Here is a 21587-nt window from a genome sequence, read left to right on the forward strand (position 1 = left end):
CTCTCTCATCTTGCCTGTACTCCTGTGTATGAACAGCAAAACGACAATCAACTTGATTTGATTTGATTTGAATTTTGATTTGATTTGATTTGTTTTGAAAATGAGAGAAAAAAGCGTGCTCTGCCCAGGCAGCTGTGCTTTTTTTTTTTTCTTTTTTTTTAAGAACTTCTGACACATATGTGTAACTCTGGAGGTCAGCGGATAAACGAGACAGACTCCGCGAGGTGCCTTTTACGAGATTAACCGTTCTCCACTCCTGAAGAAATAAAAAAAATCCCCAAGTGGTTTACTGTTTCAATAATGCTAAGCATGACTCATAATCACAAACATTAATCAGAGTTTATCGCCCTCTGTCAGGACAAGAACGTGTTTTGGGTGCCGCCATTGAAACACATGAGCTGAGACGGGGGGGGTCTGAGCTGCACAGTGCAGTGACTGCATTGAATATTTCTGTTTCTTACAAAGCAAAAAGCATAAAGGGCAAGGTCAGAGGGATCACAGAGGCCACGACGGCGTGACTTGCGGGGCGGATGTTATTGATTTTCATCATCATGATAATCACTTTCACCACCTTCACCGTCAGTAACACACCGTTGAAGTTATTTACCCTTTGCGGGACCCTTTCCCACACTTTAAAAAAAAAAGTCCCCCCGGCGTTTATTAATGTGAAGGAATAAGCCATCACCTCAAATACACCGCCATTTTAATTCTCCCGCATTACTTATGAAAAGGCAAATTATTTATGAAAAGCTCTTTAACTTCAGCAGATGATTCATACTTGCGCAAGTAATAACAATCCATCAAGTAAAGAGCTTGCCAACTGCCCCGGTTTCAATTTTAATACCAGAGTTTGGATATACAGCCATTTCTCTTGATTATTCCACTCTCCCCCGTGAAATATGTACATGAAGTGGCGGTTTTTATTTCGATTTTGTTACAAAATGCCGAGTGTGGCGTGGCGAGGAAGCCTATTGTACGAGCAGGCGAGCTCATCCTGAATATTTCATACTCACGGTGAGGGAACACTGCGGAGTTTTGCACAAGCTCCCGGGAGGTTCCATTAATTGATCACGGACAGAGAGGGAGCCATCTATTATTTACCTGTCAAACTGTAGCATTTATTCATCACGCGGCGCAATCAGTGTTTGCTGTGTGCACAATAGTTCCTCCATGCTCCGTGACAATATAAAAAAAAAGGTCACAAGACAATGCTAAAAGACAACTAATACTGTGGGCTGTTATTGCTCGTCCTGTGACCATCTCCTCGTCGCTAAATTACTACAGGAGGTGTATGAATCTGTACCGTAATGTACCCGCGTGTGCAACTAATAGAAAGCTGATGAGACAAACTGAGAAAGAATATTACAGGGCAAAACAAGTTTGCCGAGAGGATGAGGAGAAATGAACACAGAGAGAGAAATGGAGGCACAGACCAAAGTATACACCGCAATAAGAAGAGCAGAGACTGAAGGAGATGAGGTTATGGGAAAAAGGCAAGGGCAGAAAGATAAAGTGCCCATGTAGAGAGAAACGTGAAACCATTAAGATCGGGGGGGGGAAATACAAAGAGGAAAAGAGGGTATGTCCTGTAACAGGGACAGAAGGGGAAAGAGAGACAAAGAGAGAGAGAGACGAGGAGGGAACAGAGGGCAGCGGAGGATGAGATGTAGGACAATGATAGATCGTTTTCTGGCAGCCTCAATTTGTCATGCTGTTATTGGGAGGAAAATGAAATAGAGAAGCGGCAGTGAGGGTCAGAGGGAGAGGACAGGGGTCCGGAGGTGGGAGCGCTAAGCCAAAAGGGGAGCAACCACAGCGGACGGTAAGCGAGATAAACTCCTCGCACCCCTTTACCTCTGGCCTTCAACAGATGATCACCGAGGTTACAGAGCTCTGATCACTCCATCCAGCAGCCGCTGTCCCACACGGGTCGACGAGCTGATGTCTAAACAGGATTTCAAAAACTCTATGTGTGTGTGTATATGCTTTTGACATAGATGAATGTACTTTACCTGGGTTCTGGGCAAACCCAAAGCTCAGCGTGCAGGCTGCCGCTGTGCTGGATGGCCGTGTTTACTCTTATTTGGATATTTAACGACGCGCCTAATTTATTATGCTGTTAACGCCACCGGTTTCACACGTCAGTATATTGTAGCAGGCATCACTACTCAGCCTGTTTAATGTGGCTCTGGAGGAGCTTTGTCAGCTCCACAATTCATATGGAGTTTGAATGTTATATGGACATTTACTAGACACTATGAAAAGAAAAAAAATAGCTCTATGGAGCCATAGACTGTATATAAAAGATGGATGCAGCTACTGTGACGTCACCCATTGGTTTGTGGTTTTGAAGCTTTGATGGATGTAACGAGCGACGAGTGGATGTGACTGAGGACACTACACACAGCAGTATTTGTCAATCACAAGGTAGCCCTGCATGGCTTTATCATCTGTCTTACTCTGAATGGGACCATAATTTACAAATCAAATATCATGCTGTGCTCAAAAAGCTTTTAAACTGGCGATTGATACCATAAAGTCATGAGGAAAATGTCTACTGAGGTAATAGATCATGAGAGAAGTCGGTGTCTTTCTTGCATACATGATACAACTGGGCTTGTTTTTGCAACCAGAGAAGTCGCCCCCTGCTGGCTGTGACTGAAAAAGCAAGTTTAAGCTTCACTTTTCGGACCTGGTAGAAAACCTCCATCTTTTACATACGGTCGATGTGTGGATCCAGTTGAAAGCTTGACCTGCTCCTGGGGCTAAAAATCAGCTTGTAGTGGCTGCGCTGCACAATGTTCTATCAAAATTTGATAGGAAATGTACAGCTAACCCTCTTAACAAGTTTTTTATATATATCTATTTCAGCATCACATAACACTGTTATACCCTATTGCCCTCCTAGCTCACAGCTAGTGGAGTTTCAAGACGTTAACACAATTGCAATTGAGTTTCTATTTCTATTAAATGGTGCACATTGTGAATTGCCCACACTTAAGTTGGACAAGGCGCTTCTCCTTCACACACTCACAAGGTATTTAGATTCAACCTCTTGCACACGACTCGAACAGCCAAACTTGCACTTAGTTGGGGAACTCACCTGAGCCAAAGCAGGTTTTCTGTGTGTGCACATTTTTCTCATGCTCCATTATAATAACATTAAAGATAAAGAGGTTTGCATTATTAAGCAGAAAATCTGGAAAGGTGGGTCTTTGGGGGCACTTTTGGGTAATGCACAACAGTCAGGAAATGTAGCTTTGGCATAGGAAGAGAAATTTTCCATTTATTGCAAACACACAATACATTTAGAGTCAAAGCTAATTATGTTATGTGTTTTTGTCGTTCTATTTCCTGTACACAACGTAAATTTCATCATCGCCTCAAGTCTGTAAGAGTCCATGCAAACATCTGCATGAAGCCTACAATTAGCGCTGGCGTGGTGATGATGGTGCAATCGCAGTATGTGCAGTGTGAAATTAAGTCCTCAATGTAGAGAAAGCAGTATAATAACAACTACACATTCATGGCGTTTGCAGCTGCCCGCATGCACATCCAGGGAGCATAATCGAGGCTTAAGAGTCTGCAGCCTCGCCAGTGGCTCTGACTTTTCACAGCAGGGCTTTGAACTTAATGCAAATGTAAACATGCAACATTATGCTAATTTCATACTGTATTCTATTTAACCTAAACCATAAATGCCGGCCTCATAGTGAAGTCAACGAATCACAAAAAGCAGAACACTGGAGGCCATGAATGCCTGTTCAAAGCTCAGAGACAATACGGTTGGTTACATGTGCACCAATGTGGTGGACCGGCTGGCCAATCCCTGAAGTCTTTTAGTTCCATTATTTGTAATTTAAACTTTAAAATATGAGCAGAAATGTAGTGTTCTAGCTTCACATTGTTGGCACTATTTGGCTGTATTATTGTCAGCATGTAGCATAAGTGAACCGAAACCAAGACAAATCAGGATATCGTCCTGCATCCGCTGTCTGTTTATATAATAAGCATAGCTCTGACGCTGAATGGGATTTCATAATATGACATCTACTTAAAACTTTACCTGCACTTCACCTGCTAAGTACTCTGCATCCCTAATGTGTTGCTTTTGTTTGTCACCTCTACAAACTCCTCCATCCTCCCATTCCAAATGATGCCACTCAACCAGTAACGCACTGTGGCCCTTATTTGTATTCCAGGCCATTCTAATTCAATCTTCTGGTTGGCTGCAAGGGAGTTTTTCCATTGTGTGTGTGTGTGTGTGTGTGTGTGTGTTTCTTTTCTAAATCAGGCTGAACAGTACTTTTGGAGCTTTTTAATTATACCTGGCCTCACTCATTAGCACTAAAGGAGGGGGTGTAGACAGAACTGGCAGTGATAGATCTGGGGAAGGAATGAGGGATGACACAGTGAAGGTGTGCATGTGTTTGGGCATCGTTCTGTGAGTGCACAAATGCAAAAGATGTTGTTTGTGCCAACACTACACTCCCCTGCACCAACGCCGCGCTCTCTGTGTCAGGTTAATGAGTCATGCTGGGATAAACACTTCCAGGTCATGGCCAGCTTTATTCCGTCTGAGAGAGAGAGAGAGGGAGAGGGAGAGAGAAGGGAAGTCCAGGTGCCAAGACGCAACTGTGCTACAGGCTGGAATATTTTCTTAATACGCGAGAGAAAACCTACCAAGAATCTACCGTCGTTATTTTTGGTCAAATGAAATGTGTGTCATCGGTGAAAGTATCAAAAACTGGTGCATCACAAAAAAGGGGGGTAACAAGTGCAAAAAAAGTAGACACAAGGAAAGGAGCCGGGCACAGGAAATGAAGACAGTCTAGACACCGGGGATATTAGGTTTTACTGCTGAGAGGTGCTGTAGGTGGAAAATTGTTTTAGACCTTCTCCACAGTTTGATAACAACTTACAGTGATTATAAGAGGGAACAGAGTTGGGACCAAAAGCATTGCGGATGAAACTTAAATTATTTCATTCGTCATTTTTTATTTTGTAAGTCTGCAATCTATTAGTGGAGCATATTTTTAAAAAAATCCAATCACTTCACCAATTCAAGTGGACGCAAGAGTCAAAAATTCTCTTTCATGCGGTTCTCAACCTGTGACACTGACTTTATTGACTGTGAAGGATACGAAAAGTCGCTGTCAATGCACATCTATGGCTTTGCTGTCAGAAAGCTGCAGGTAAAGTGTATGTGAGTGTGTGTTGGAATTCCCAGAGCAAGAAAAGTCATCATCTTTTTTTTTCCTCCCCAAAGCACCTCATAATAGCATGTCTACTTGGGCAGCTTTCAAATCTCCGTTCACAAGCGTTTGTGACAATAAGACGGACGAGTCCTTGGCGTCTGAACGCAATTCATAGCGAAGGGCAAATGTGTTTATTGCATGTCAAAGTCAAGTGTCACAAGGGTCCATCTCCATTCACCGATTCATGTTCTCAAATCCTGACAAGTGAATCTGCTTCCAGAAGCCGCAACCTCATCTGCCACACAGTCCACCGGGGCACGCAGCTTTCAGAAAGCACATCTGTCTGTCTGTTGTCTAAATGCCACAAAGTAAAGTCAAATTTTTTCCGCCAGTCGTGAATTTTTGTCGCACAGAGGGAATTTTTAAAAGGGGAGATGATGCAACAGAAAGATGTAAGGAATTATTTATTGAAATAAATCCTTTAAACTATCGCGCCAGATTTGTTGAACTCTGCTCGAGTTATTTTGGGACAGAGAGCGAGCACATAAAAAGTAGATACAGTTCTGCTCAATAGCAGAGACCTTGGAAGAGTACACAAACAGCTCCAGTTTATTTGCTCAGTGATGGCATTTATATTGCCTCCTACCCTTTGAAATAAATGTTTTGATGTTGAACAAGATGTTTCGGTTGGCAGAGACGGTTCATAAAGTGGCAGATTGAGGAAAAAGCAAAATACTCAAGAGCACCAGTTACAACTTAAAAGAAGGCGGGTGGGGGAATGCAAGAAATCCACAACCACCAGTCTGGCAGATGAAGGTCACATTCTGCATGTCTTCAATCCTCTGGCAGTTCACATGGAGCCCTACTGACAGTGAAGGGCAGGTTTGCTCTAAACACTGTGTTTATTCGGGGCGGAAACCAAATATACAGGAAAGAAAACAAGTGTGACAGATTGAGAATATCTGCTTTTCAATCTGGCTTCTCTGACAAAGCTGAATAATGATCTTATTTGCCTGCACAGACAGGTCGTGTATATTACAGTATATCCCCTATGTGTCACAGACGAGTCACCGCTTGTGACGATTTGTCATCGCTGCATAAAGATAACTCAAAAATAAGCATAGCATTCTGCACCAAGACTGGCTGGGGAGTGAAATTTATTTGAAAAGGAGCGTAGTGCAGGAAAATAAGCTTGTATTGATTAGATTTATTAGGCATAACCAATCCCACTATTTGTCCAATGACACAGTCTTCCAGAGTCTGCTAATAAGGCAAATTAAACTGTTTCTCTTAGGGATCAATGAGAGCGTAAACTTCCTTTGTGTACCACTTTACATACCACTTCTTTATGAGCCTTCTTTATGTACCAACTTAAGGTTAGGAGAAAGAAAAGAGGAGGGAATTGAGTTTAATCAAGATAGCATCTAATTCAATTTAGGGACTGAAATGAAAACGAAAGGAAAGACTATATATATAAAAACAATACAAGATGCCACAAAAACACACAATAAAAATAAATAAATAAATAAATAAATACACATGCAGGTTGGATAGTGAAGATGTAAATGAATGCAGAACCAGAGTTTGGCAGAAAAGTTACGCAACAGGGAAGAAAACCGAAGACTAACGATTATCTAAAAGGCAGCTGATAAAGTCAGTGGTGAGTTTAGAATTTAATATTGGAGGTTGGTAGACAGGAGGACAGAATAGAGGCCTTGTAGCTGTTGTTGCATAAAGGAAGCTCATATATATATTCAGATGAAGGTGTTTTAATATGGAAAGTCTTGGAACCAGCTTCTGACCTATCAATGGATAAGTTCATGGTGATCCTTCAGATCAGGGGTGTCAAATTAAAAAACACAGTGGGCCAAAATTTAAAACCTGAACAAAGTCGCGGGCCAACATTGAACAAATGAACCTTTTAATGTGGACCGAAACAAATTTTGCTTTAACATTGAATATGGAACAAGCAACGCTTATTACCATACATTATATATAACTTAATAGTGGAAAAGTGCAAAATCAAATTACAAATAAAAAAACACATCAATGGCACAGTGACAGTTGTAGTGTGAAGTCACTATGCCTACTGTCACAGAGGAGAGGGAGTTTCTGGGTCCTGTCCTGATTGACGTGCCAAAACAACAACAGGGCATTATGGGATTTGTAGTATTAGCGGTGAATGCGCTGTACAGTATAATACCGGGGGCAACTCTAGCAGTCATTTGGTATTGTCTTGCGGTCCAAATATAATTACAAAGCGGGCCAAATTTGGCCCCCGGGCCAGAGTTTGACACCCCTGCTTTAGATCTTCAAACCTTTTTTCCTAAATGGTAAATGGCCACTTATATAGCGCTTTTACCCAAAGTGCTTTACAATGTGTTTGTCGTTCACCCATTCACACACACATTCATACACCAATGGCCACAGAGCTGCCATGCTGCCTGCCATTGGGAGCAACTTCGGGTTCAGCGTCTTGCCCAAGAACACTTCGACTGTGGAGGGGCTTGGGATCAAACCGCCAACCTTACGACTGGAGGACTACTCGCTCTACCACCTGAGCCACAGCCGCCCCTTTTCCTAATATCCCAAGAGAATTTCAACAGATAAGAATGGCGTGTTTGTCTCCAACATCATGAATGTTAATGTTGTAGAAAAGGGATTTTAAGATCCCTGTATATTTTGAAAGTTAGTTAGAAGCAACAAAAAACTTTAATATATTTAAATACAAGCCTACATGCTGTTTCTTCTACATTTTGGCTGCTCACTCTAGTGACGTTAGTTCCCTCTTTGCAGATTTCTATACATGCAACAGCAGGTCCTGGAGGTTCCTCTACGGCTGCACTACCCTCACTTGCATTCTCAGATTATTGCCATCTCTGATAAGCAGTACGAGATCAAATCTTTTGGATCTCCAAGGGTCATAAAGCAAATATCATCCTTGTTGGTCTGCTTCAAAGGATAATTCATCGCACAAAGGTTGGGAAAATGTTGATCCTTCTGAAGGTATGGAGAACATCAGCCAATAACGTTGTCTTTGCGTTTGTCAGTACGTCTCCTGGGCCCCGCCAGCACTATCCTCCAGCATAAAACCAATGTCTTTGGAATTCATATATGATAATTAGGAGATGAAAATGTCATCAGATAATCCTGCATTTAATCCCAGCGGTCGGTTTTTCATGCCGGTGTAAAGTGAGCGATAGTAACAAGGTACAACACAGTCTTTCCTGAATTCCTGCTGAATTAATTTCAGCTCTTACAGCGCCAGATATGTATGATAAACCCATGAACAGGGTTTTCAGCTCTTCCATTAGATGTGCACCCATGGGCTAGCGTTGGCAAAAAGTGCATTACTTAATTATTTCTTAACACAAGAGCCATCTCTCTCCACACTGCTTTAAAATCTCCACCTTCAATAGGTTCTGTTTGTCAGATAACATACACAGTCTCTCAGCACCGCTCTACTTTGTCTTTCTCTGCTGCCGTCTCTTCCATTAGATTTCACCAATTACCGTTTCATACAGAGGTGCTTTATTATGTTGCAGGAGCCCTCTCTAGCTCGCCATCTCTTTCTCATTGGTGACCTTTCCTCTCTACATCCATCTCCTCTCGTCCTTTATCCCTCTCTGCCTTTGTACCCCTGTTGTTTGTGATCTCTCTCTCTCTGTTCCTGCCTTCCCCTTTTAACCCTCTTGTCACCCTGTGCTGCATCTCTTTCTCCCCTCTCACGTTACCTGGCAGCAGGTAGCAGAGCTTGTCACTCTTGTAGCTCGATGTAGCCGCTGCACAGGAGGCAGACCTCACCCAGGCTCTCCGCTCCATCCATCAACTGCCCTGCAGGGCCGGCATGCCAGCTGACACTGCCCATTCTGTTTCCCCTCACATCACCGTCTTTAGCAGGACAACATCCCACAAAAAAACAGCAAGAAAAGACGCTATAGAGTCTGGGAAACGTTTCACTTGTATCACACTGCAAAAAGGCGATCCAGACGATGAGACTCAACCCAAAGCTGCAACCTAGAAGAACTTGCTTCTTTGCTTTTTACTAACAATACACCAAACATGCATTTTCATTGTTAGATCTAATATTAGCCTTACTACGAAGACATAGTATTTCAGAAATCACATTCAGTACAGGTATTCCAGTCACTCAGAGCATTTTAATCAGTGTTTGGTGAAAATGAATGATTATCTCCCAAAGCCAAAGCCCAGAGAGCCAAAAATCTAATTTGAGTGTCTTCGAGATATATAGCTTGGAGCTGCTCCTCCGTTGACAATTAATTGGTGAGTGACTTTGGTAACTCATAAAATGTGTCCAGTTTTTGTACCTAAATGTGCATCATTATAAGTAAGTGATTTAGCAAATGCTCACTAATACAACTCAAGGACATAGAAATGGGACAGTCGAAAGCTTAAAATTCCACTTTATGGCCCCCTAAAAGGCTCGCGTGACTCCAGTGAAATTCCTCTATGGGGAAGCGGTTGGGTGTCAGGAAGGAGGCGGCAACGAAGCTGACAGAAGATGTTACATCCTCTCGTGGCCGAAATGAACCAGAGACGAGATGGCAACTGTCTAGACGAGAGAAAACAGGAGCCCAGGATTTCGGCATAAAATCGCAGACGCCGTCAATGACATATGCAGTTTGTTCGACGCATGAAGGAATGACTGTGGCCTGGGAGTAGACAGGACAGCTGACAGCTGATGGAACGTGTTGCTCAGGGAAATACAGCATCGTCGCAACACAACGTGTGACTTAGGGTGACTTTTGCTAAAGCACGTATGTGGCGGATTAAGAACTTGACGTGAGGTTATGAATATCGGGGCCTCGCAAGAGCAGTCCTTTGACAAACTACCCGCCTGACTCGAGCGCCTTTTATCAGCTGCCCAATGTGTATTAAGACATTTTTTCCTCACCCCCATCTGACCTTGCAGAGGGATAAGTAGGCATGCATAGATGAGAAAATAGGCCCTGAAGCAAAGACACGAAAAAAGACCCGACAACCTTCGAGACAGGACAGAATGCCCAGACTAAAACAGAGGTCAGTGGGAATTTTATGTGTTTGTTCTTTATTTTTTTTGAGTCTGGTTGTAGTCTTTCACATTTATTTTAGTAGTATTGGCCTCTTTCTAGGAGTTCAGTACCTCCTTGTAGTTGTTATGCATCTCTTTGTAGCTATCTTGGGGCTCTTTAGTCCTTTCTCAGCCACCGTGTGGTAGTTTTGCATGTCTTCATGGCTAGTTCACATGTCTTTGTAGTCATTTTAAGTCTCTCTGTTGGTGTTTTTGCATCTGGTTAAGTGGTTGTTGTGCATCATTTGTAGTTGTCTTGGGTCTTTGTATTGTCCTTTTTCATCTCTTTGAAGTCATCTTGGGTCTCTCTGTATGGCCTTTTGCATCTCTTTAAATGGTTGCCATGTATCTCTTGTGGTTGTTATGAATCTCTTTGTAGTCCTTCTGCATCTCTTGAAGTAGTTGTTATGCCTCTTTGGTAGTTGTCTTGGGTCTCTTTAGTCCTTTTTCAGCCACCGTGTGGTAGTTTTGCATGTCTTCATGGCTAGTTCACATGTCTTTGTAGTCATTGTAAGTCTCTCTGTTGGTGTTTTTGCATCTCTTTAAGTGGTTGTTATGCATCATTGGTAGTTGTCGGGTCTTTTGGTTGTCCTTTTTCATCTCTTCGAAGTCATCTTGGGTCTCTCTGTGTGTCCCTTTGCATCTCTTCAAGTGGTTGTTATGCATCTTTGGTAGTTGTCTTGAGTCTTTTTGTTGCACCCTTTCATCTCTTTGTAGTCATCCTTGGTCTCTCTGTGTGTCCCTTTGCATCTCTTTAAATGGTTGCCATGTATCTCTTTGTAGTCCTTCTGCATCTCTTTAAGTGGTTGTTGTGCATCATTTGTACTTGTCTTGGGTCTTTTTGTCGTCCTTTTTCATCTCTTTGTAGTCATCTTGGGTCTCTCTCTGTGTCCTTTTGCATCTTTTTAAGTGGCTTCCATGTATCTCTTTGTGGCTTTTATGAATCTCTTTGCAGACCTTTTGCATCTCTTTGTGGTTGCTCTGCATCTCTTTGTGGTTGCTACGCGTCTCTTTGTAGTCCTCCTGGGTCTCTGTGAAGTCCCTTTGCATCTCTTTGTGGTCGTTTCGCTTCTCTTTCTAGTCATTATGTGTCTTGTTGCTGTTGTTTTCACCTCTTTGTGGTTGTTTTTTTTTGTGTGTGTCTCTCAAACCTTGTTCAGTAATCTCGCCATGTACAGAAGCATTGAAAATGAATAAATATAGAAGAGAGCAGAGCAGAAAAAGAGGAAGAAAAAAAATCATAAAGGAGCTCAACAAACTTTGAAACACGCAGATGACAAACTCAGAAAGCAGCAGGAAACTGAGCAGGTCTCGGGTAAACAGTGCTGCTGCTCTGCGACTTCATAGTTTTACCTCCAGTATTAACATTACTATTTTTTGTAAAGCCTTGCACAAACTGTCATAACAACTAACACCATTAATTCCTGTTAGTTATTAACCACATTTCCTCACATTTAAATTGCATTGATAACATGTTGAGTTTAAAAGTACCAAACTTTCCAAGGCAACACTCTCCATTCAGACATGATCATATTTACATTTCCAGCTCCAGCCTCTCTGGTGAGAAGCAGCCTGACAACAGTCAGGTAGTCATGACGCTTTGATGAATTTCTAAAGATATTCATGGGCACATTTGGGGGCTGTAGGGCTGCATTTCTAACTCTCCAAGATGCTTCATGCTAATTGTATAGGGGATGATGAGAGGTACAACAGTGTAGATTAAATCCCGTTTTATGTGAAGAAACAAAAACGTCACTGTGCATCTGTGTTAAAACAAGATTAATTCACACACAGGGAAAGATCAAAGCAGGATGTCATTAATGAAACTGAAAGCCTTGGTGTGTTCACAACTTGTGAACGGATATATATACGTGCAAATGCTTGACTTAATAGATTAATAGTGGAGGATTGATAAGAACCTAATTGGAATGCAAGAGAGGTTTTTGGTTTAGTGCTAGTTATGTTTCTTTAAATGGTGCTTTGTTCACAAAAAATGATTATATGATTCATCACAGAAGTTTTAGGATAAGTTAAGCAGAGATTAACTCAAAATCCATTGAGAGTAAAACCATTTTGGGACATACAAATGTTACATACAATATGTCACGTGTCTCAGAAGGATTCTCTCTTATTTTCTAGTTATCTGTAAATGCATCTGAGCTCCAGATGCTAGAAAATAACAAAACATGCCAACGCATTTTAGATTTTGTTCTTGTAAAGCAATTCAATATAACATAATCGTGCCCTGTTTGGTCTCCTCGCCTACAGTGGACCACTGTCTCATCTCTACCAAGAAGGATGGATAAAAATATTTAATATGGCCCATAGAAATCTCATAATTCAAGGCTTAGGTTTGGACTTTAGTGGCAGGCAACATTACAATAAACATAAAAGCTTGATATCACTTGAAAAGAAACTCCCCTTAGTGTCCTAGAAACAAGCAAACTGAAACAAAAATAAAGCAAAAACGAGCCACTGGGCCCAAAAGCACACGTATTTATTTGATCTGATGCCTTGTTTCCAAATTTAAACCTCTGCTTTGCCCGGATAGATTATCGTTTTTGTCATTTTGAATACTCAGCAATTAAGATAAATTTAGTCTTTCTTTAATGCCAAGTGACCTTAAAAGGAAAGTGAAAAGGTTTTCCATCAATCAGAAATGTTGTGCTTCACAAAACATTTCTTTCATGAAAGTAGTCATTTACAAGCAAGAGCTTTTAAAGAATATGCACTAAATCTGGAGAGTCGGGCAGGTGAGGGACACTTGTCTTGTTGCAGAAGAAAAAAAACAACCTTTGCGTAATCACCACAAATACACAGGGTTAGGGTTAGAGCATGCATATGCCATCTTACCAGAGTTTAGGTTGTTTGTGCTAAATGTCATCACTCAGAACATAATAGCAGAACTTGGCCTTCACAGTCCGACCCTGACAGATTAATTCTTGGTGCACAACCACGTGAATGTCAAAGAACGCTATCTGCATGCATCTTGTACGCTCCTGACCTTGTCTAGTTTTGGAACCTGAACGCTCTTTTACAGTGAAAACGGATGCTTCTTCTCTTGGTGGTAGCTGCAGACCCACCCTCATTACAAATAACGAGATGCTGACTGACACAGAGTGTACTCTCTGCAACCTACCAGTGGTCACAAAGATCTAACACTTATCTAAAGCAGGTCCCGATGTTGATAACACAGAATCATGTGGCATCCTGACTCATGACAGTTCCTGGTCGCATATGGTGCACACGTGACAGTGACGCCCTCTATGCACACTCAGCATGAATGTAAAAACAGATACTTGACTCACTTTCTACTAAATGTCACATGCTTGCATTAGCGCCAATAACTAAAGAAGGCAATCCGTCTTTGCAAAGGGTTTTCCAGGTTTGTTTGGCTTCATGTGTTTCTGTCAGATTACTGTTAAACTCATGTATGTGGGAACTATGCATCAAAGGTCACTTATCCCACACAGTTGCTACATTCATGTAAACCTACACAAATGAAAGTAAGGTGTGGGTCATCTATAGTGTTTTTGTGTCTGCTGCTTGCTTCTCTCCTCAGTGTGCGTGTGTGGTTGAATGAATGGATTAGGAGCAGGTGGTGACCCTGGATTGGCTGTCTCGCCTGATTTCAGCCACGCTATTGGTCCGAGGGCGGGCCCATCCGCTATTTGAACAGCCCGCCAGCTGCACTCGTCCTCCTCACCACCAGCCTCGCCACCTCAGAGGAAGCCTGCATGCCATCGCGACTGTACTGCAGGAGGATGCAGCAGTAACTTGTTTGTTCCAGGATCGTGTGCAACAGATTCCGAGTCTTGTAGTGACTCTTTGTAAAGATTGTAGATAGAGAGCAGAGTAGGAGGGAGAGGCTTTTTTCTTATAAACCCTTTTTCTCCTGTTTTTGGTTTATTATAGGTAGGTAGGAAAGTTATTGTCTTTCATTTGCTTTTTTCTTTTCCGACAGGGAAATCAGGGTTAATGTAGAGTGTGTTTTGTTTGTTATTTTGGCCTATGTCCCCCTCGTTACTGCACAAATTAAAGAAACTGCTCATTTTGATACTTGGCTTGTCTTGTTGTTGGCCTTCTTTGAGGTGGAAAGACTGGTGTGGAGCAAAAATTCATGCTATGCCAATGGTTCCCTTAGAGCGGGGCATAACAGGTGTGGCAGTTCAATGTAGTCTGAACTGTAACTGTGCAGATACTGATGGTCTGGACAGTGGGTTTGGTCCGTCACAGCATTTAGGTAGCAAAGATACATATATTAAAAAGACATTGCAACACAGAGAAGAGGATTGTGTTACTGTTAAACAGAGGGTACAACTGGCATGTTTTCTTTTATCTACAACCACATTGAGCAACCGGTTTTCAGTTGCACTGTTTGAAGTCCAAATTTGTCATTTGGGTTGGAAAATCTTCAGCGTTGTATCAGTGTTTCACTGTCCTCGCCAGATGAGCAGAAGATTAAGTGTCAGAGCGTGATGTGTTTGCTGGGCAGAACGAGCTACTCAGCACACTTTTATGTTGCCATATTTTTCACTGTCTCCAACATTGCCAGTGCCATGCGAGCCTATTCTTCAATCATGCCAAAACACTACGGCACATAATTATTCAACAAGGCTTGACCAAGTGGTCATCATGAGCAAAACTGCGGCAAAATGATTAAAGGAAAGCTTCCACGTCTGGCAGCCCTTAGTGAGAAGAAGACGGAAAACTTGTTTGTTATTTTAATGCAGCAATTCTTTTCTTTTTCTAACTGTTCTGACTAAAGTGCATCTAATTAACTAATGAACTTTGAACTTGAGCGAGGTGAGATGAAAGAGGAAAAGATGTTTGCTAAAGACCAGACCTGGATGCACTGACTTCTATACATCCACCTTTATTCTAATGACCATATTATAATTAGCAAGCGTGATGTCGAAAGGGCAAACAGAGGACAGGTCAGCAACGGCTTCCAATTTACGAGCAGTACGAGCCAGTGTGAGCTAAGAAAGATGCAAATGTTCTCTGGCTGCACACAGTTTGCTTTGACTTTGTCTGAACTTTGCCTGGAGTTATATGCAGCGATCTGAACAGTAAACAAAACTCCCGTCACTGGCGATGCTTTGAGGAAAGAACGAATACTGTTTCTGCTGTCCAAAGACATACTTGTAACATTTCATGCAGAAAACTGTGTATTTTTTTTGGCAAGCGCTGTATCAAAGGTGAAACACATCTCACTCTGATCTCTGCCATCCGTTTAGGGTTTCATCAGAACTCAGAACAGCCGCAGAGAAGACACTGAATCTCCCTCAGTTTTGAAGAAAGCAGTCTTTAATGTGGCCCTAGCGGCAAATATCCAACGAAAACTGCGTCATTTATCTTCATTGCTCAGTTATTTTGTTATGTTTTCCATTTGCTGCAGTTGAGGCAGTGTAATGTTTGATCAACTGTCCAATTATGGGTGTAGGATGTGTTTCTGTTCATGGATCATCATCTGCATGCTTCTTTTCGGTCTTGCTCTCTGCTTGAACCCTTTATGTAAGAAGTCTCAGGGGTGTAGCTCACCTGGTGGATGAACACCTGTGCACCTCGAGGGCTCATGAGCAGCACAGCCCTCCGTAAAGTGTCCCGGTACCGGTTGAGCTCCTCGGTGCGCATCGTGTTGAAGAGGTCGGTAAAAACTCGGCTGACGTTGCGGTCCACTCTCTGCAAGGACACGTCCAGACCCAGCCGAGACGCCTGGTCCATGAAGGCCTGCAAGCCCCGGATATCTGATGGAGGAGAGAAGATGGCATGAGGATGTGACATAAACAGGAACAAACAGAGACGGAGGAAGAACAACAATTTGGGCAGGTGCTGTCTGTCCAGCGCTGCATTCCTGGAGCATTTATTTGTAATTGTGGGTCAACATCCTGTGCTTTCAACACCTGCACATGCACTCTGTATTTCCAGGCTTCATTCCAGGGGCTTGAAGGCAGGTTTCGTTCTTTGCCCCTGATCTAAAGCGTGACAAAACATAACAAGCACTCCTGTCTTTCTGTTTCCTGGGGTTTACAGGATATGAAACTGCAAGCAGGTGTTGCTGTCCCCAGAGGTTTTTTTTGTTGCTGTTGTTGTTGCGTGCATGTGTCTATGTTCACTGTACAGGAAACCACTTAAAAAAAAGCCAGCACCGCACTCACAAATCAAAGGTGATGTGCAGCAGAGAACTCACAATAAGCACAGCGATCCCAGTAGTCAGAGGGGGAACAGCCGCACAGCATGTGCCAAGTCATGCTGCATTGTTAGAGAGGTTAGGCAAAATCGCTAGGGCCAGACATGCTTCTGTATCCACAATGGAAGTGTGTATTTGTATGTGTGTGTGTGTGTGGATGGACAGTTTTCCCCTGCTCCCTCTCTGAAGGTCTGATGAGTCATTGAGTGCTTTAGTGCTCTAGAAGAGAAACTATATATATATTCATAGACTGGCAAACTGGCTCATATGCGCATTTACAATGAATTAGGATGTTCTCATCAGTCCACACACAACACTCCACTGGGACATTTTTTTCCAAGATTGTTTAGTAAATTTATTCAAAATAAAAGCCTTAAAAACATCTTATTTACACATGTATTCGAAGCCTTCACCTAACACTTGATTAAAGCACCTTTGGCTGTTATAATAGGCTTAACTTGTCTTGGAAATGATCCTACAAACTTGGCACACCTTCCTGTTGGAAGTTTCTCATTTCTTCCTGGCAGAATCACTCAAGCTCAACCAGGTTAGATAGGGAGTGGGGACGGTGCCATTTTGAGGTCTCTCCAGAGACTTTCTATTAGGTTCAGGTGTGGACCGGCCAACTCCTGGACTTTCACTGAGTTTTTTTCCGAAGTCACTGCCTTGTTTTCTTGGCATTGGAGTTTGGTGGCTGTCTTGTTAAATTGTGACCCTTTGCCCCAGATTCTAAGCACTCTGGGAAGGATTCACTTGCAGTTTGATATTCTTCTGCTATTGTTAGTCAATCCCCACAGCATGATGATGCCACCACCATGTTTGACTGTAGAATGGTATTAGTAACGTCAGTTCATGGAATACTCCTCATGTGAGGTTCGGGATTGTTGCCAAATAGTTTGATCATGACTTCATCAGACTTGAGGTTTTTTAAGGTCTGAAAGTTCAGGTGCCTTTTGACAAATGGGCCTCCGTGTACCTTCCATTTGGCTCCTCTGCCATAAAGGTCTAATTGGTGGAGTGCCCCATCAGTGGTTGTCCTTTTTTAACATTCTGCTATCTCCACCAAGGAACTTAAGATCTTATTTATTGTGACAAATGGGCTCTCGGTTACTTGTCTGACCAAAGTGCTTCATTACCAATTACTTAATTTAACTGGGTGGTCAAACGCAGCAAGACTGACGGTGGTTCAAAACTTATTCCACACAAGACGGATGGAGGCCCCGGAGCTCTTAGAAACTCAAAGCACCAGAAAACTTCTTGTATCCTTCCCCAAAGCTGTGCCTCGACACAATCTTATTATTCTTTCAACCTCATGACAGTCACATCTGACATAGTCTTCAACTTATGTAGAGAGCTGTGTGCCTTTGCCAATTAAGTACAAATTACTTGAGTTCAGGTGGATTCCAATCAAGCTGTTCAAGCATCTCAAGGATCAATGATAGAAGTAGAGTTCAACTGCAAGGGTCATAACAAAGGGTCTGTATGCTTATGTAAATGCAATATTTCAGGTTTTTATGTTAAACAAATTGACAAATCATTCTGGTTTTAGATTGATAAGAGATAAAAGGAGCTGCATCCATTTTGAAATGACTCTCAAGCAAAATGTGGAGAACTTGAAAAGGTCTAAAAACTTTCCAAATGTACTGTAGCTGCACTAGTTGTGTGTATATATATGGCCGAGATACACACTGAAGGGATGTGTGCCTCCTACTTGAGGTGATATGGCAAAGGACACTGCACATATTTTTTTTCTGCTCAGGGCCAAAATTGGAAATTAGGGCAATAAGAAAGCCCCTGACCTGGTCTGAGCAGAGAAGCAATGTATTTGTGCATCACCCCTGTCTCTCAGTCTATACCTTAAGGCAAACTGAAGCAGCACTATGACTAAGTACCATAAGAAACAAATCATAAGAATTAGACGCAGTGTTTGATTCCTCCTGAAACTGTTGCATTGCTATTTATTTATTATTATTTTATTTTTGATAAAACAAATACTCACAGTTGCTGCTGGATACTCTTCAGAATAAAAATGCTCAAAGGCCAGAACAAAACATGAAATTAAATCATTTATCATTTTGAAGCATCGCCAAACTCTTATTGCAGCGTTCTTTGAAAACTCTTGCATACACACAAACACACACACACACGCTGCTTTCTTCGAGTCTCTAAATTGAAATGGTTACCCTTGGTGGTACTTTGAATACAATGGGCAAAAGCTCAACCTCTGAGAAATCCCTCCTTTTGTTAGAATACAAACATAATTTGCAAGTTAATCACGGCCTTTTTCTCCCGCGTCCCATGACTGGACCCTCAGAATTAATTAAGAGCTGAATATTTTCTATTTACAATAATCAGCCACAGTACATAGAGTGGTGAGTGTAGACGAAACAACTTTATTTCATATGTACTCTGTGCTCTGCTGAGCATTTAGACGATTAAGGAGATAACCCGCTGATTATTACATTTCTTGCCAAAACTTCCTTAACAAGCGTACTGTGCCATTTGACAACTTTATTTCAAGTCTTCATATGTCTGATCCGCTACCTTTATGCAATTGTTGGCTGAACCTGCTTCTTTAGGTGTAAAAAGAGCTTTTTTTAATGATGCATTTCATTTGACAGTGACCCCGTCTTAACACATGTGCAGCAAAACCATTTTTTCAGCAAGAAAATGAAACCGTGAGGAGGACAGAGGGAGGGTCGCATTTTTATTTCTGCTTAGTCTCTGCCACACATATAGTGTTTAAATGCAGTTAAATTCACCATCTAGCTGTTTTTAAATATATATATTTATGTTAGAGGTAGGGTCAGAATAGTGTTGAATTCCTTTTGGCAAATTAATAATCACTACATTGTCTGAATTAGCTATTTTGACATTTAAAATGAATAGCAATAAATAAAAAATAAAGTCTTTGCTTCCCTTTATCCACTGCTGGAGGGCATCAGATCTTGATTGAATAATGACAGAAGGAAAATACAGACAGCTACTACAAAACTCTACACTTCCTCAGTACTGGCTTGTATGAAACCCAGAGGGTGAACCTTCTCTAAATCCATGGCAACTTAATAAGCAAACAACTTATGAACCCAATTAATATTTTATGAGTATGAGTCGTGGAGGCTTTTCATTAGTCATTCAGGCGCTTTGTAAACTCCGTTAATTGAACTCTCAGATAAAGAAAATAATTTGAATCATTATTCACACACGCGAGTGTTGCACAGCCCGTATGAATGAGATGAATTCTTTGAAGAACAATGAAGTCCAGACTTGATCGACGCCAATAAAAAAAAAGTCCCGGAGAAGTGTTCAACAGGTCTTAGCGGTCGCATAAGCTGTTGGGTGAAAACTTGTATCGAGTGAAACATACTGTAACAAACAAAGAATGGTTTTTAATCCCATGAACAGCCCGGGGAACGCTGCCAAGCGATAACTACTCCAGGAGCGCGATAGAAACATCGGACTTCAAAGTCAGCGTTCCAAACCCGTAGCAGGCTTTTCCGCGGGGCAACCGTGTCAGCCATGGACAGGGCTGCAGAAAAGAGGATTAACGTAGAATTAAAGGTCTGATTTCTGGACATGTTTACCCAAGCGTCATTTCTGAACACAAATCTGCTTCTGAAAGTTTTAGATATTAAAACTTAACCCTTCTGTGGGCAGCCCGTATCAGCCGTCACCGTCCGTGACAGCCGGCATTTCGCTCCTGATTCCTATCTGAGTTTTACCTAACTTTTGCTTACCGGTATCTGTTTTAGAGAGGAAAGGAGAAGCAGATTGAGAGAGACTGAGAAATACCCCGAGAAGATACTCTAACATCCTTTTCAGCTCTATCTTACTCACGCTGAAACTAAAGAGGAAGTCCCTCTTGGATTCGAGCGATGCAAAAATGAGCATATCATGATCAAAGGGCTCAAAGGTTTTTACTGAGCTGTCAAGCTACGTTGCAATCTGAGCGGAAAAAGCCTGAGAAACGGCTGCGCTACCAGCCTGTGTTTACTCAGAACTGAGATGAGTGTGTTAAAATAATCACTGTTACTTTTTGCAACAATAACATCAGTTAATTATATGCAATATAGATTTTTGCAAATTTGAAATGCATCATCTGGGTGTGTTATGCACTGCTGCAAGAGCAATTAGAGAAACACAGGAGCAAATACTGCCTCTGTTTCAATGCACCCTCTTTTTTTACTTTCCTGCAGATTTATCCTCGATGGCAACACAATTTTTTTCCAGTTACATATGGCATTGTTTGTTCTCTGAATAAAAGGACGAGAAAACATATCTTACAGCATGGTTATGACATCCATACATCATATCTTTACAGCAGTGGATCTGTCATTATTTCTGCTTGAGGCATCTGGAAAATAGAAGACTAACGCTTGCAGAATAATCGTATATGCGCTGCTTATACCAACAGCTGCCTGTTAGCAGAATGCTTCGACTCATTCGTGTCGGTTTTTTGCCAGCTTTCCGCAAAGAATGTGCAGATGTGTTCCAAAAGACGGAGCTCAGTTTGACTATTTTGACTTGAATGTTTTGACCTTGTGCATCCAGAAGTTGGGTTTCTGTTTCCAAAACGACAGCGATACAATTAACACCGAATGAAGGAGCCTTGGAGGCAAGTGAAGCTTAGAAACTACTCCCCATAACAACAGTAATGAGAAAAAACGAGAGGATATGACAACTATTTGTTGATTATGCACCAGTGTGGATGGAAACTACAAATGGAATCAGTGAGAATTTGTGCTGCAACTGGTGCCTATTTTATCTTATTTTTCAGTCGTACTGATTTTCTAAAAATCTGCTTTTAAATAAGCAGTGTTTAGTAGCCAAAATAAACACAACAAATAATAAGCTCACCAGAACACATCCACGGGGAATTCTACATTTGCATTTATGCAAAATACATGTAAATGAATAAATTACATTTTCATTTGGAATCCTATTTATTTCCTTCACAGGGATGGTGGCACAGGTTGCCGTGTTTGTGCATCAGAACGCATACCCAGGAAGTCTTTGTCTGTCTGTTAGCATGCATATGCTGTGTTATGACCTGCAACATGGAGACAAAAAACCCGACACCTCGCAGAAGGCAAAGACGAGGTGAAGAAAAGCCTATTATGTTCTT

The 21587-nt window shown here is 41.8% G+C and overlaps 1 protein-coding gene across 1 annotated transcript in view; it reads right to left on the reverse strand.

The window, feature by feature from the left end:
- LOC103359311 (glutamate receptor ionotropic, delta-1) overlaps positions 1-21587 on the reverse strand; it is a 279637-nt gene that overhangs the window by 71517 nt on the left and 186533 nt on the right. The window contains exon 4 of the mRNA XM_008284578.1: positions 15814-16019. Within this exon, the coding sequence (XP_008282800.1) occupies positions 15814-16019 (206 nt within the window). The remainder of the gene's footprint in view (positions 1-15813; positions 16020-21587) is intronic.

This window comes from Stegastes partitus, unplaced genomic scaffold (genome assembly GCF_000690725.1).
Source record: "Stegastes partitus isolate 25-593 unplaced genomic scaffold, Stegastes_partitus-1.0.2 Scaffold365, whole genome shotgun sequence".
Classification (NCBI taxonomy): domain Eukaryota; kingdom Metazoa; phylum Chordata; class Actinopteri; family Pomacentridae; genus Stegastes; species Stegastes partitus.